Here is a 15,702-nt window from a genome sequence, read left to right as displayed (position 1 = left end):
TCTCACAGAGGCAATCTAAAACTGGTGGGGGAAATCAAGAAATTGTCTTCAATAAAAAATTACTACCTTTCCACCTGATTTTTAATTTCTAATTCAGGTAAGGACTATATCATTAAAGTACAAATTAAGAGAAAACCTAGAAAACTGATAATTTTGTAATCTAATACTATGTTACTAAAACTTTAAGTTATAAAATACAGCAAGAACTGTCTGAAGATAAAGTTGAAGAGAGTCCTGGTACTGCCAGCTAATCATTCGCCTTCGTTGACACACAGCCAGAATGTGAAACAAAGTTACAATTTGTTCAAATATTTAGCAGTTAAAAAGAAAGAAAAAAAAAGAAAGAATACTACATTTCATGAAAATATACTGGCTCAGCCCTATAGACACATTTCCAAGTATTAGCACCTTCCTGAGTGTTAAATCACAAGTAGAATGAGTTTTCTCTGTAAAAGATCATAGTAAACAGCTTCACTTGAGTTATTTGGTCTGTAATATTAAAAAAATAATAAAACTGTATACTAAACCAAAAATAAAAAAATAAATAAATAAAGACATAAATAAGAGGGAGAGTGATGAGGGGCAATGGCTTGAAACTAAAAGAGAAGGGGTTTAGTTAGATGTTAGGAAGAAATTGTTTACTGTGAGGGTGGTGAAATACTGGCACAGGTTGCCCAGAAAAGCTGTGGATGCCCCATCCCTGGAAATGTCCAAGGCCAGGCTGGATGGGGCTCTGAGCAGCCTGGGATAGTGGAAGGTGTCCCTGCCCATGGAAGGGCTTTTGGAACTGGATGATCTTTAATGTTTCTCCCTGTTGGAAATTACACCAAGTTTAAAATTTTTTATATAACTTTACTCAGAGCTTTTGTTCACCTTTGCCCAGGGTAAAGGGCTTTAAGTTTCTTTTCAAAGGACTGTTTCACCATTGGAGGCCTGATGACCTTAACATGTCAGCAGACTGGGAGTAACACAGAAGAGACACAAAAGGGTCATTAACGAACATAGCTCCAAACATCACCTCTGGCATGGCTGGAGACTCCTGGTCTGGGAAAAGATAGGTAAGAAAACAAGGACTGAGAACCTTATTAACACTGAAGGTGAAGGGATCAATAACCAGTAGAAAACCAAATACTAAGAACTCTATAATTTAGGACCAACCAACATTGAACCAATTAATTTCTTTGGGTTTTGACTGTATAAGTATGTGAAAAATGCAGTAAAAACTATATTGTGATTGAATTATTTTCTCTGCATAACCCAGGCAACATGGGGATGAAATTGTTTCCATTGCACATCCTGGCCAGAATAAAATAATGCTTTAATTCTCTACCACTAAAAATGTTGGCAAGTTTTTGTTGCCTCTGCAGTTTTAGTGACACCAAGCCTTTTTATGATTCTCTCATAAAACAGATAAAATTCTATCATAAAATTATGAAATGCAAGTAATTAAGGACTGAAATCTAATTACATAACAAGTCATATTCCCTGTAAACCAAAAACCATCCAGTGATGGATGCAGTTTGAAATGGGTTTTTTAGTTCAAAGTTTACTATTATACATAGGAAAGAATCTTAGAACGATTTACATTAGAGAAGGATTTTATGCTCTTTAAGTCCAAGCATTAACCCAGCACAGCTAAGTCCACCACTAAAACATGACAGTTAGCCTCACATCTACACAACTTTTAAATACCACAAGGGTTGGTGAATCAGCCACTTGCCTGGGAAGCCTGTTCCAAAGCTTGACTACCCTTTCCACGATGGAATTTTGATGGCAGGTATTAGTGGATATTAAGGACAAATAGTGAATATTAGGAACAGATTTTCCAAATAGCCAGTCTAAACTTCCCCAGCACAGATTTGAGGTAATTTCTTCTTATCTCATTGGTTGTAAGAGAAGAGGCTGACCCCCCCAGCCACACCCTCCTTCCAGGCAGGTGTAGGGAATGATAATGTCTCCCCTGAGCCTCCTTTTCTCCAGGATAAACACCCCCAGCTCCCTCAGCTGCTCCTCACAGCACTGGTGCTCCAGACCCTGCCCCAGCTCCGTTCCCTTCTCTGCACTCACTCCAGCCCCTCAGGGTCTTTCTTGCAGGGAGGGCCCAGAACTGGACACAGCACTCGAGGTGTGGCCTCAGCAGTGCCCAGCACAGGGGGACAATCCCTGCCCTGCTCCTGCTGGCCACACTATTGCTGATCCAGCCCACGATGCCATTGGCCTTCTTGGCCACCTGGGCACACCCTGGCTCATGGTCAGTCACTGTCACCAGCACCCCCAGCTCCTTTCCAGCCACTCTGTGCCAGCCTGTGGCACTGCCTGGGCTTGTTGTGACCGAAGGGCAGGACCTGGCACTTGGCCTTGTTGAACCTCACACCATTGGCCTCAGCCATGATCCAGCCTGCCCAGATCCCTCTGCAGAGCCTTCCTGCCCTCCAGCAGACGAACATTCACACTGGGTGTGATCTGGGAAGGGCCTGAGGGCACTCAATCCCCTCATCCAGATCACGGATAAGGATATAAAGTGGAGGTGCCCCCAGTACTGAGCTCTGGGGAACCCCACCCATGACCAGCTGCCAGCTGAATCCAACTCCACTCACCACCAGTCTCTGGGCCCAGTCATCCAGGCGGTTTTTAATCCAGCAAAGAGTGCACCTTTTTGTTGCATGTAAGACAAAGAATGACAGAATGGTTTGGGTTGGAAAGTACCATTAAGATTACCTAGTTCCAACCTCCCTCCCAAGGGCAGAGCTAGCTTCCACTAGACCAGGTTGCTCAAAGCCCCATGTAACCTTGTGCTAAAAGATTTAAACTGAAGCAAGAAAGATTAACAGGAAATATAGGCTAGATCTTAGAAAAAAAATGCGTAGAAAGTAGGGCTAGTGGAGTTCAAGAAGAGTTTGTCAGAAGAGATTGTGGAACCTGATGTGGTGTTTTTTTAAGAGAAGCAGTCTGGTCAGAACTGGTTTGGTCATAGTTCATCCTGCCTCTGAGCCAGCAATTAATTAGATGACTCTCACTCTTTTCAGCTCTATTTGTTATGATGTTATCATGTGAACATGAAAAACAGAAACATTTATGCATTAAGGGAGACTCCCTATTTCTGAGGCTTCTTATACTTCACCAATCTGTGCCATGCAGTCTTGTATCAGCAACACATAAATCCATTAAGTCATCTCTCTATAAAACACGTCTCTCTAAGCACTTCTCCTAAAGTATATTTCAACCTTGTCAAGCCTAAAATACCTATTAAAAAGACCTTTACAGAAAGACTTTTTTTGATAGCCCAAAATAATCTTGGAAAGCCCCACCAAGACTCAAAGCCTATTCTTCAAAGAAGGAGTCGGTTTTCAGGACAAAACACAGACAAAGCCAGCAGAAAGTTACTTAAGTCAATTTAAGAGCTAAGGAATGCAGCAGTGTTCAGTGCTTAAACACCAACACAGAGACTTGCAATAGCTCAAATTACTGAGCATATAATTGCAAAAATTTATATACCACTTTTATAATTTCTTTTCAGTCCTCTACTGAATACCTTATCGTTAAGAAACTAAGTCCTTCCTTGTGGCAGTTGTTACAGTGAGCTGGTAATACACATGCTGAAATATAAGACAAGCAGCTTTTCTTAACAAAAATATTCTGGCAATGAGAGCAAGAGGGAATCAAAACCAGAAAATCTTGAACCCTGGTCACACACAATATCACAGTTAACATCTATGGGGAAAAAATGGTTATTTCTTTAGAATCAAATGCTAAGAGAAAAATAGATGCCAGCTTACCTGGTGCACATATCTCATATAAAGCAGCCTTGTAAAGAAAGCTTGAAAGAAGCCAGAGGAGGACAGAGAAGTAACAACATGAAATTAAGAGGCATTCTTTGCCATATTATTCAAGACCTTGAGCAGATTACTAACATCCTCCTTCCTCAGAAAAGAGCTTCCTACATTACAGAATTTTGAAAGAGAAAATCCTTAACTCCCATAAATGAAGACACAAAACCTCTATTTTCTGAATACCATGCTAGAATTCACAAATTTCCAATCACAACAAATTCTAATTACATTCCAATTTGAATGACAAAAAGAGCAGAAGGCTTATATAAGTATTTAAATACTTAAAGAAGTATAAGGCACCCAAGGCATGGACTGTGATTCAGAACCACAAGATCTTGCCTAGAACTTGCTGTGGAGTATGAGTAAATCCTTTACATTTTACACCTCACTTCAGCCTGCTGAAAAACAAAATAGCTTCTGTCTCATTGGGAAGGCAAAGTTGAGCCACTATCTGTGAGATTTGGGAATACAAACATAGTGAATAATAAAAATATCATGAGTTAGAGTTCCATAGGCATTTCCAAATACATTCAGACTTTGTACTTACTAAGAACTTTATTCATATTCTCCATCTAGAGCTGAATTATCATCCACTAAATTATTATTGGAGAGCGATAGCTTATAAAAAATTAATGTTACATTACAGGTTTAGCACAAAACACACCTATAACAACAGTTTCTTTTATTGTGGTTTTCTTGCTCATTATCCAATAGTCCTAGAGCCTTGATTCAGCTTAGTTTACTCCACAGTAGTTGTTTTTCGGGTTTTCTAGTTGTTTGGAGTTGGGTTTTTAGTTGGATGGTTAGTTTTCCTCTTTTTTTCTTTTTCAATATACCTTCTTATTTATGGGTTATTTGGATTTAAAACTCTTTTATGATCCCTATATTATTCTTTCCTGCAAGGCTGAGGTCCAGTATTTGGCGGTCTCACCTACTGTGGCCACTGCTTCTTAATCTGGTATGACAAGGTGTGAATTTCCACACTTCATCCCTTTCAGAGTCATCTTCTTGTTCAAAGTCAAGTCAGTCAAGTCAAGACACAGTGAAAAGCATTTTAGAACCACTGAAATTAAGAGTTACTTCCTTCTAACATCCCACAATATGACCCAATCTGCTCTCGAGCCTCTCTCTTAGTAGATTCATTCTCTTTTATGGCCAATAAATTCAAGCAGAGAAAAAAACCAGCATATAACTCTTATGAAAAAAAAGGCAAAAGCATCTGAAACGTAAGTCTTGATGTCAATAACCAGAAGTCTTTGTCAAGTCTTAGTCAACACATTTGCTTCCCTTTCCCTTCATGGTTCCAGATCTTTTGCCCAAAAGGATTCAACTTCACAACATATCCCACCTCTTTTTCCACACATAGACAAGAAGTGCACTTGGCAAGATCTTGCATGGTATCCAAATACACTGATGTGTTTGAGGTAATCCCTGCCTGCCTGTAGCTTGCTTGTCACAGCAGAGACTTGAGTCAGTATGGAACAGAGTATCAATCTCTGTCTGGCCTCTAGGTATGACCCTGTACATATGTATTCCAGAGAATTGCACTGGAATGTCTTCCGCTCAATCCAAGATGACAACAAAATGAAGTAAGCAGATCTCCAAGACAACACAAGCACAACACAGCACTGGTTAAGAAACAAAACCTTGCATTTTGGAAATGTGTGTACTTTTAGAATTAGGGTACTGTCTCGGTTTGAAAGACAGGTATTTGCTAAGGAAAGGCGAGAACCCCTTTCCTGAGATGGAGAGTGCAACTCTCCCTTCCAATTATTATAGTTTGAAATCAGAGGCTTTCAGGCAAAATAGCAGAAACAACACCAGCTATAAAAACTGACAACAGACCAGAGCAGTGTAGCTCAGTTCCAGTCCCTTTTGGCCAAAGCCCTCTCCCTGCGCTCAGTTCCCGGTGCTGGGGGCAGGGCAGGCCCCGCGCAGCTGAAGGCGCTGGGTGATGGCGGCAGCGCCCAGGGCTGAGAGGGATGGAGGAGCCGCTCCCCCCTCACGGTGTCGGTCGTGGTGCTCGGCAGAGTGTCCAGAGGTAGGAGGATGAGGTGGGAAAAAGCAGCAGAGCGATGTCCAATGGCAGGGAACGTGGCTCCTGGCACTGGGATGGCGGAGAGGACACTAGGTAGGAGCCCAGCCATCTTCCTTCCACTCCACCAGCGAGAGAGAGAGTGAGAGCCCAGGCCCCTGTCCCACCTTTCCTTTTCCAGTGTCCCCCTATCCCCCACTCCCCTGCAAGAGAAAACTATTGCTACTAAGGTGTAGCCACAAATACTTAGCATAACAATAGGAAAAATTCCGCAGAAAGAAAAGGGAACAATTCAACCTCCGACAGGTACAAATAATTATCTTCCATTAGGGTAAAGTGTATGTTGTCTAACTACATTACAGTGTAAAGAGTAGTTTAAAAAATCCATGATTAATGGAATTTGAAGCAAAGATAAGCAAAAAATTGGGTCGTGGGTTTTGCCTGAGATGCAACATTTATTAATGTTGAGGACATCTTTCACTAGACCAGATTGTTCAACGCCCTATCCAACCAGTTCTTGATTACTTCCAGGGATGGGACATTCACAACTTCTCAGGGCAACCTGTACCAGGGCCTCACCATCTTCACAGCAAATAGTTTTTCCCTAATATCTGACCTAAATTTGTCCTCTTTCAGTTCAAAGCCATTCCCCCTTCTCCTATCACTACATGCCCTTTTAAAAGTCACAGTTACAGCATGGAAACATGTTGGCTTGTTTTGAAAAAGAAACTACTGGAATACCATGGATCTGTTCAACATGCTGCCAGCGTGTGCCCAAGGCTGAAATGAAGTTTTGAAAATGCTACTGAGCAGCTACTCTCTGCTCTGTCATCAGCATCCTGTTGGAAGCCCAGGAAACATACAGCAGACTTGTGCATCCCTGTCTCAAATGACACTTTGATTTGGAGAAGAGGAGGAAAAAGGACATTTCATTCCCTTGGCTGTTGCTGCTTTCCTTACTCTAATTTTTAAAAAAAACCTCTTTCAGATGAGAAGCTCTACAGGATTTGAGATCCACCAACCTTATTTTTCTGTAATGTGTAAAGGTCCCAGTATATGAATCAAGAAGCATTTTGACAACATGCATGCTGGCATTTTTTGAGTTGTCCTGTGCAGTGTCAGAAGTTTGACTCAATGATCTTTATGAGTCCCTTCCAACATAGGACATTCCATGATAAAATAACTGCATGACAAATAATTTGTGTTTGTGAGGTCCTAAGGACACTAGAAGGATTGAGTGAAACAAGGTAGATCGCTGGTAGCATTAAATAAAGCTAAAATAAATCAAGTTGTAAGTTTAGGAAGCCTTGGGACAAACATTGCTGCAGAGGTACCAGATTTTTGCCTGCGTTGACACAGGCAATTGTGACGATACCAGAAACAGAATTTTAAAATCGTGGTTACAACACACCATGTCACAGCTGTATGTAGCCTTTGCTTTCCCTGATAAAATACATTCTTACACCACTTCTCATATTTTTACTGTTTCCTAAAAGTCTATTGCCCAAAATGGCTTTCACGATCCTAGTAACACTTGCTTACTTAAAAGCTTCCATTTGAAATTTAAGTATATATAGTCATAGTAGTGGAACCATAGTATGAATTTATAGCATCTATTAAACACTGTTGTTTTCTACTCTTAAACAACATAATACCCAGCAATATAAACCCAGTAAAAATTCAATATAGTTTTGTACTATATAAATCCTTGCCATAAAAATGAAATGGCACTCAAAGGTTTTCATATAACAAAATATAACTAGCTTTATGATTTGTGTGCAGTATAACCAAACTGATCAAAATACAAACACTGATTATAATAGAAGGCAGATCTAGAAGCACCATTTACTTTAAAAGGCTCTAAAGGATGCTGTAAGAACAACCTTTCCAAAAGCATTTATGGATTTAATTACACACGGAAACAAACTACTTTGAAGACAGCAGACTGTAATTATAAAGATGCTGTAGCAACAGATATTCAAACCCCTTTGAAAACTAACATCAATACCTAGGCAAATATTTTCTACTTTAAGGTGAGAAGAAAAACTAAAAACATCATAGATATACATACAGCGATGGTAAGAATTAGAAGTGTCTTTCCACCAAAAAAAAAAAAAAAGCTAAGTCATTAACAGATTAAGTTTTGTGGTATTTGATGCACTTCCTTTTTTTAAAATCTTCTATCCACTTGTGTGACTTCTTCCCTTATCAGATACCTATTCTTGAACAAACAAAAAGGATGTCTTCAGAAAACAGAGTTGAACTATTTACAGTAGCAATCATAATAGTAACTTATCATTGATGCCCTCAGGACACAGTGCATGCATGTTCACAGGAAAAAGCAATCTTCTCTCACTCTAAGACAAACAGACAACTTTTGAGCTCACAGAACATAAGTTTAGGACCTGCAGAACAGGTAATTTCCCACATCTTCTGTAATATGGCATTTGTGAAAGATGCAATTATTCTGCAAGCATAATTTCTAGTGCTCTGTGGTTGTCCAATTGCTGTCAAAGACAAATACAGACTAACAATGAATCTTTACAACTCATATTCACTCACAGTTTTTGGCAAGATTATGATTAAAAAAAAAAACAGAACAACAAAAAAACCCTGCAGCTACAAGTAAAATATTATGAGCGATATATATTACTGTTGCTCCCTATTTCCACTTGCAGATCACCTATTAGATTCTTACTTATCCAACTGTGCAAGGTAGAGGATGTGACTGCATGCACACAGACAGCAGGGCATGCAACTTTGACCATAATCACAGGGAGCTTGCTTTTCATCACTGCTTTGAAATGCCCAGTCAGGAATCCTTGCAAATCAATTTGCTTTTTTTGCACATCTCCTTGCTATGCATGATTCCAGCTTCTGGATTACAGAATGTGAAAGAAAAAATTCACTTTCGCTGAAGAGCCACTTCTAGTTTTTTCATCCTCTCAAGTGATTTGTAATTTGCAATAGTGTGGTTACTGCACTGCAGAGAGAGAGAAAAGACAGCAACACACACGGACCTCTTTTGGGGAAAAAGGCCAACTTTATTGTAGGGACATCCCATATTTAAAGTGTGTTACACGCAGCTAGGACAGGACAGTAGTTCATTGGACAATTGGGACAAACATCCCCTGGGACAGCATGTCTGGATGTCCCACGGGAAAGGCACCAGGTGTTAATCTTTATTATGAATTCCTTTCTGTTTTTCACCAAGTTATCACTCTGGGAGACTGCCTCCCTAACTGAAGCTGTAGTCAGCTTGTCAGCCTGGGAATGGACCTGAGAGACAGGAGAAATCCAGGCCTGAGAGGAATTGCCAAACTGCAATTTCCTAGCAATTTGCCACTAATTCCACATGCTCCCATGCTATTTTTCAAAGTCCACAATCTCAGGGCACCTTGGATTTCATTTTTTCATAGGAGATTGTCAGAATTCTGCATATTTTTACTTTTCAATGTACTTACATATTACATTTTAAAGTTATTATATTCAATTAAAATATTTTTTTTAATTTATATAATTAAAGAGGCTACATCCAAAAAAGGATGCTCAGCAGAGGCCATCAGAAAAATTCCATATTCATACCACCACCCCCTGCATCACTTGAGCCTAACAAGAGTAATTTATTTTCCATGTGGAGCACCATGAAGGCAAAATACAACATTTTGACAACACATTACACAACTTTTTTCTGAACAGGCAGCAAGAGTGAGGATCCTGACTTCCAAAGGGAAGAAGCAAAACAGCACTTATGTACAAGGATAACTAACCCCACAGCTTTGATAAATGCAAATTGAACAGCACCTTGTCTGAATAGAAAAGATTGTAGACTTTTGTAATGATGATCTGGCTTTTTCTCCCTAAAGCTAATGGCCCGTGGAAAAACACTGCTGTTCTCTACAGCAGGAAGGAGCCATGGACAGCAGAGACAAATCAGATGGAACGAAAACTAGTCCAAGTCCCTAGTCCAGGAAAAAGCTCTATTCTAACATGCAAGTTTGTCCAACACAGATTCTGACAAAAATTAACAAGCTAATTTGGCAAACCCTACATGTCCCAGTGAAATCTATTACTAATTGTCAGAGGTTCTCAAAGAGCTGGAAACCCAGTGTCTATCACTGAGCAGCCCAGGGAAGCAGTGCTGTCACAGCAGCATTGGCTGCACCAAGCTGCTGAGCTCTTTGAGCAGTAACATGAGCTCTGCCACAAGGAGAGTGACTCTCAGCAATGTCAGCACAGTTCACCTTAACCAACAAACTCTATGGAGAGACAGGGAAGAAAATTGTATTCTGGGCCACATTCCTGGCCCAGCCTTGATGTTTTCCCCCTTCACCTTAGTTTTCTCATTTGAAAAAATGTTACAACTGTTCCTTTATTTCAGGACAAGTACAAAGGATATTCTCAGCTCATAGTACAAAACCCAAGATGTATCTAACATTCACATGCACAGAGTGACACATGGATCAGGACAGTCTTCCCCTCTTTCTCCTGTTTAGGTTGGTAGCAACACAAATCACAACTAGCACGGTCCAAGCAGCTTGACTACAGGTTTGCAGCCACAAAGCAGGCACAGTCCCACCCAGTGCAAGTCACTGCCAAGACTGGAGTGATAGCAAGAACCTTTTATTTAAGGCTGGAAATTAAAAACATTTAGACCTTTCCTTTCCAACAGTCTATCCACAGAATATCAGCAGTGACTGTGAATGGAATTATCCACATTTCCCCAAGGGTAGCACATAAAAGGACTTTTTCCTGCTGCACTTTCGGGCTTTTGTTTTGCTGCTCATGTCAAGGACACGACATGGGAAAGGGAGGAGTAGACAGGATATTCTAAATGAACACTGTTATTACTTTAACTTAGTATTTTCCAATGGGAAACTATGTCAGGGAGGGGAAGAGTCTCATAGGAAGCTTTCCACACTCACAGGCTGGCTCCAGGAACCTCTCAGGCATGTTCCCATGATTACCTCCTATTTCACGACTGTCTTTAGTTATTAGTTCAGTTGGTTTCTCTTCTTTTAACAGCATCCTCTCCACCACTTCATGAGTAATGTTATTTCTGTTTTGTTCTAGCATTAGACAAATTCCTTAGCACAACAGCTGATTCCAGTCAAACCATTTGAAGACATGAATTTATTTATTATAAACAAAGACAAATGTAAGTAAGTCCAAAGTAAACCAGAAAACTAAAAGCACATTTCCATCGTTTACTATACTTACCATATACAAACTATAACAAGCAAAGCTGTAAAAATGCGTGATTTATTTCCACTTCGCATTGCGCAAATTCAAGCCAACAGGCTACTAAAACTGAAGTGTTGGTTACTCATTATTTCAGGAAGAAGATACCAACATCGATGTAATGTTGCCACAGTGCATCACTTTTGCCATACCCAGCATTTTAAAGCAGAAGGAGCTGAAGGGAGCTTTCTGTTATCCTTATGTTGCTTTGAAACAAAATTATATGTCTACTGACGCCATATTTTGAAACCAAGAAAAACATGCTTTCTAATTTCCTGAAACAGGAAAATGCATTTTTCCAGTATTTTTCCTTCTAATATATACCAGTAAAAGACTATGCTTCCTCTAGGCCTCCTTAGGTATTTGTGCATGGTTCTCACCCCTGTAGAGGCTTCTTTCCTTGTTTTTCTATCCAAAACAACAAGTGATGTGAAAATTACATTTTATATTTATATTTAAAGGTTAGAGACAGAAAGAATGCCTTATTATCCCTATTGAAAAAAGCTTTAAATTATGTGCAAATAGATGAAAAGAAAAAAGTCTCAAGGGCTAGTACACAATATCAGAGAACTTTCCATAGTATATGTGTAGGCACACAAACATGCACAAAGTTTCCAAGATGGAGTCCTAAATATGTATAAAGGTAGCAAGTGTTCTATCATAAAAACTGTTTTAAAAGACAAAAAAAAATTTGGACTATTTTCTCTCTGAGGTTCATATAGGTAGAATTCTCCATCATTATTTTAAGATGGTTTTCTTAACCATTTATCTGGTTAAGAAAATTAAATCAGAAACAGAAAGGAAATAAATTATAACCTTTGTTACAAGCTGCCATATGCTTACAGTCTCCACAGTCAGGCAGATTCACAAATTTATCTACCTGTTCCCACACATCCAATTGACACATCTGATGCAGACACTAGTATGGTGGAAGAAGCAGAAACATGCACCTGAAAAACCGGTACTTCTGAGAGAAGCTACTAGCTATGTGAAACATGTTGAGTTTTGTTTTCATTGGTTGGTTGATTTCTTAATCCCAAAATTTTCGTTTGAGTTTATGATGATGTTTTCCTTTTAGAAGGAAGCTTCTGTCGGTTTCAGATCCCTACAAATATTGATATAGTTTTTCTATTAACCGTCTCTGCTTTGCTCCTCCTCCCTTCAAGGGTATACACTTCAAAGTAATCTAGTTAATTCACTCAAAATAGGCATTACATCTCCTTCTGTATTCTTGCAAAGATGTAGGTTTTCACCTAGCTGAAGGCAGCACACACTGTTTTGCCATAGATCACTATATAAACTCTTCCTCCATCTCATAATCCGTACATGCCATAAAAACAGGAAGCCTATTTAATGGTGTAGTACAGCTGATGTAATGGGTGCTTTAGAGTGTTACTGATAAGCAGCTTGATGAGCCTTACTTGCAGCACTGTACCATGAGGACATGCAGAACAGGAAGTGTCCAAGTAACTCAGTACAAGCTGAACACATGGTGCAGCTAAGGACTGACATCTGAGAGACTGCTTAGATTTTGGATAAAAATCAATTAACTAGTAAACAGAAAATCGATTGAATCTGCAAAATAGTATGCAGCAGAAAGCACAAGACCTAAGGAATTAGAAGGGAAATACGAACTGGAGTTTTGTGGTTTGCTTCTTGACATCAGTATGGACCACACAATAGCTGATAGCTGCCAGACTGCTGACACTCTTGAGCAACCAATCCAGTGACAGAGTTACAAGCACAAGCAGGGTATGGTGCAGAGGCAGAAACTATCACACTGTGATTCTGCACAGCTCTCACTTCAGCAGGCCTCTCTGTTTACTATCATACTAAAGCTGTCCAAACCTACCCTCCAGTCAGATCATCTCACCTTTCCAATGACAGCCATTTTTATGTAAGCAAGTACTCTTTACACCTACCGTTGTCCTAAAGGAACTATTTTAGCCTTCAAATGCTCTTTACATGGGACCCATGCCTTGCCCTGTACACTGTGGCCACAGCACTACATCTCCGGATGCTCTGAAGCCTAGTCATCATCCTCCTCACTATCCTTCCTTAAGTACCAGCAGTCAATGAAATTAATCTTCTTCAGCATTTTACTAAATGAAGCTAGCTCTGCTTATTCTGCAGTTTAAAACATTTGATAAAATTAAGTATTTTGCTGCCCGAAGATACCAGTTAGACAGCTATCACTATAACTGCAGCTATCACAACTTAGCAGGGCGCTCTGGTATACAGACAACACTTGACCTATTTTAAACTAAAACAGAACCAATTACTGTCAGAGGATGTACTTTGCTGTACGTTTTACCTGCTTATACTCAGCCCTGCAATACACACGCATTTACACTTGGACATTCCCTCAAATTAATTTGAACAGCTTGCTCACACCTTCTAAAGAACTGGCAGAACATTTGAGTACCTTGCAGCCATTGAAACCTCAGACTGTAACCTTCTCTGATCCTTAAGATAGTATAATCTTATCACACAGGAATTTTTAGACAGAAAGTCTTCCTAAGAAATTTAAGTACCATAAGGAAATATGCCTTTGACTCTTCTTTTCTACCATTTAAAAGACTTCCAGATGCTGAAAACAGAAAGCAGGCAAACATCATGGGGAAAAAAGAAAGCTTCAAGCAGGTATTAAACACTACCTGGAACCAAATTCTATGAACAAAAGCAAATGTTAAGCTCTGAGATTCTGTCTTCAAGTAATACTTACTGATGGCACATAGCCCTCACCACTGTTGTTCAAAACTCACCTATACTTTTGACTGTATGAAATGGTACATTCCAGGCTTCCTCCTGAAAAGTCTTAACAGAAGGAGCAGCATTCCCACTCCAAAAGCTCCAAGATATGAAGCCTGATTTGAGCAACTGAGTCTTATACATTGTGTAAGCTCTGTTTACACTACAGTATTGTAATGTATTCGTTAAAATTAATTCATATAAAACCCCATTCATCTAACTGTTCTCCTCATTAATTAGAACAACTGGGAGCAGAAAAAAATGCTAGCATATTTGAGACACATACTTGAAGTAAGCTTCTTATTTCTTTTATATAATGTTTGGTAAGTTTAACTTAACAGCATTTCCAAAAAGTTCAGGCTCTCCAGACAAAATTTTAAATATGTGCATTTAGCTAACATGTTTTAATATGTGACATTACTCAAACATCATAGGTATTTAATGGCAAATGTACATAAACCCTCCAGCAATTACATTACACAAGAATTCTCAGCAACTGACGCACATGAATTCTAAATTTTCTTATATCTCAGGAGGCTGGCTAAATTTTTCTTTACCTTTTTTAACTAAAGTGGAAGATACTTTTTCTCTTCTGGTTTTAGTAAATCTTTGACAGGACAAAAATCTACTGTAGTCTGTTTATGCAAACTAGCATGACAAATCCCTTTTTATATCTGCATTACTTAAATCCAATCCTAAAAAACTTAAGTAACTTCTTTTCACTCAAATGGCATTAACACTAACAAAAAATAGTTAGTTAGAACATTGCCTTACCGTGTAAATGCCAATTCTACAAACAGCAAATGAGAGCTGGATACATTCAGACATAGTCTAAAGGAATTAAAATAAAGACATTATCAAGAATGCTATTTATTAAGAACTACTTTTCTTCCCATCTCTCCCCTCTACCCTGAAAGAAACACCTTCTTCAAGGTTGTATTAAACAACCTGAGAAAAATGCCATATAAATTCAGGTTATACAGATATATACTACCCTTCATACAGAAGCAGCTAAGTGTAGAGGTGTCAACACCTTCACACCTACTAGTTCAGTATTTCATTATAGGTCTCAAATTACCTAATGATTCCCAAAATGCCTGTAAACAACATCAATGATTTGCATGTAAGCTTTCAGTCTCATTTTTTTTAATCTACTCTGATTTTAAAACAATCTGCAAGAATCATTTTAATGGAGTGCTTTTTGGCCTCTTAGTGGACTGTAAAGAGCTTCTGTGTTTATATGTTACAGTTTTTCTCTCCCTTTATCATCACTGAAACTGTCTTCCTCTATATACCAGAAGAATGCATATAATTTAATGTTTGCACATTTCTGGAGCCTTGTTACTTTAGTTTTCTGGTATTTTCATCTTCAAAGTAGAACATGAAAATAAAACATTTTATTCAATCTGTTCTTATAGCTGGGAATAATCATATTGAAAGTTTTTACCCTCAACTTGCTCAACTTCCAATCTGCTGTGATGCCACAATTCTATGTCTTCTGCAGTCACCCAGAGAGGCTGAGGATGGACTACGAATTTCTGATGAAACAGATGAAAAACACCTTCTTTAATTAGCACAACAAAGCCAGGAAATAAATGCAGCTCTCCAACACCAAAATAAAAACTACTGTATGTTTGCAATATTTCCTATACAACTAGGTAAAATAAACTAAGCTTACAATGATTTATTCAGAAGAGTAATTGAGGAATTACTTTATAAAAGGTATTTGAAAGACAAAACTTAAAGCCTTCAAGTGGAACATTTTTATCACATGTTTAACAAGTTCACACATTATCTAAGATAAAGTGCTGGATGATACAGACTTCAAACATACCAGCCAAAACA

The 15,702-nt window shown here is 38.9% G+C and overlaps 1 protein-coding gene across 6 annotated transcripts in view; it reads right to left on the bottom strand.

Moving 5' to 3' along the window:
- Positions 1–15,702, bottom strand: part of ARL15 (ARF like GTPase 15) — a 227,468-nt gene that overhangs the window by 200,980 nt on the left and 10,786 nt on the right. For 5 of the 6 annotated variants that reach the window (XM_088157350.1, XM_088157352.1, XM_088157353.1 and 2 more), the window contains 2 exons: positions 15,305–15,395; positions 14,632–14,688 (listed from right to left, as the gene is read on the bottom strand). The exons of the other annotated variant lie outside the window; for it this stretch is intronic. In XM_088157350.1, coding sequence (XP_088013476.1) covers positions 14,632–14,685 — 54 coding nt within the window. In that variant the 5' untranslated portion in view covers positions 14,686–14,688; positions 15,305–15,395. The remainder of the gene's footprint in view (positions 1–14,631; positions 14,689–15,304; positions 15,396–15,702) is intronic. 6 annotated transcript variants of the gene reach the window in all.

Source organism: Sturnus vulgaris, chromosome Z (assembly GCF_052056855.1).
Source record: "Sturnus vulgaris isolate bStuVul1 chromosome Z, bStuVul1.hap1, whole genome shotgun sequence".
NCBI classification, from domain to species: Eukaryota; Metazoa; Chordata; class Aves; order Passeriformes; family Sturnidae; genus Sturnus; species Sturnus vulgaris.
Note: the sequence above shows the minus strand (reverse complement) of the source record. Positions and strands in the feature narration are given on the sequence as shown.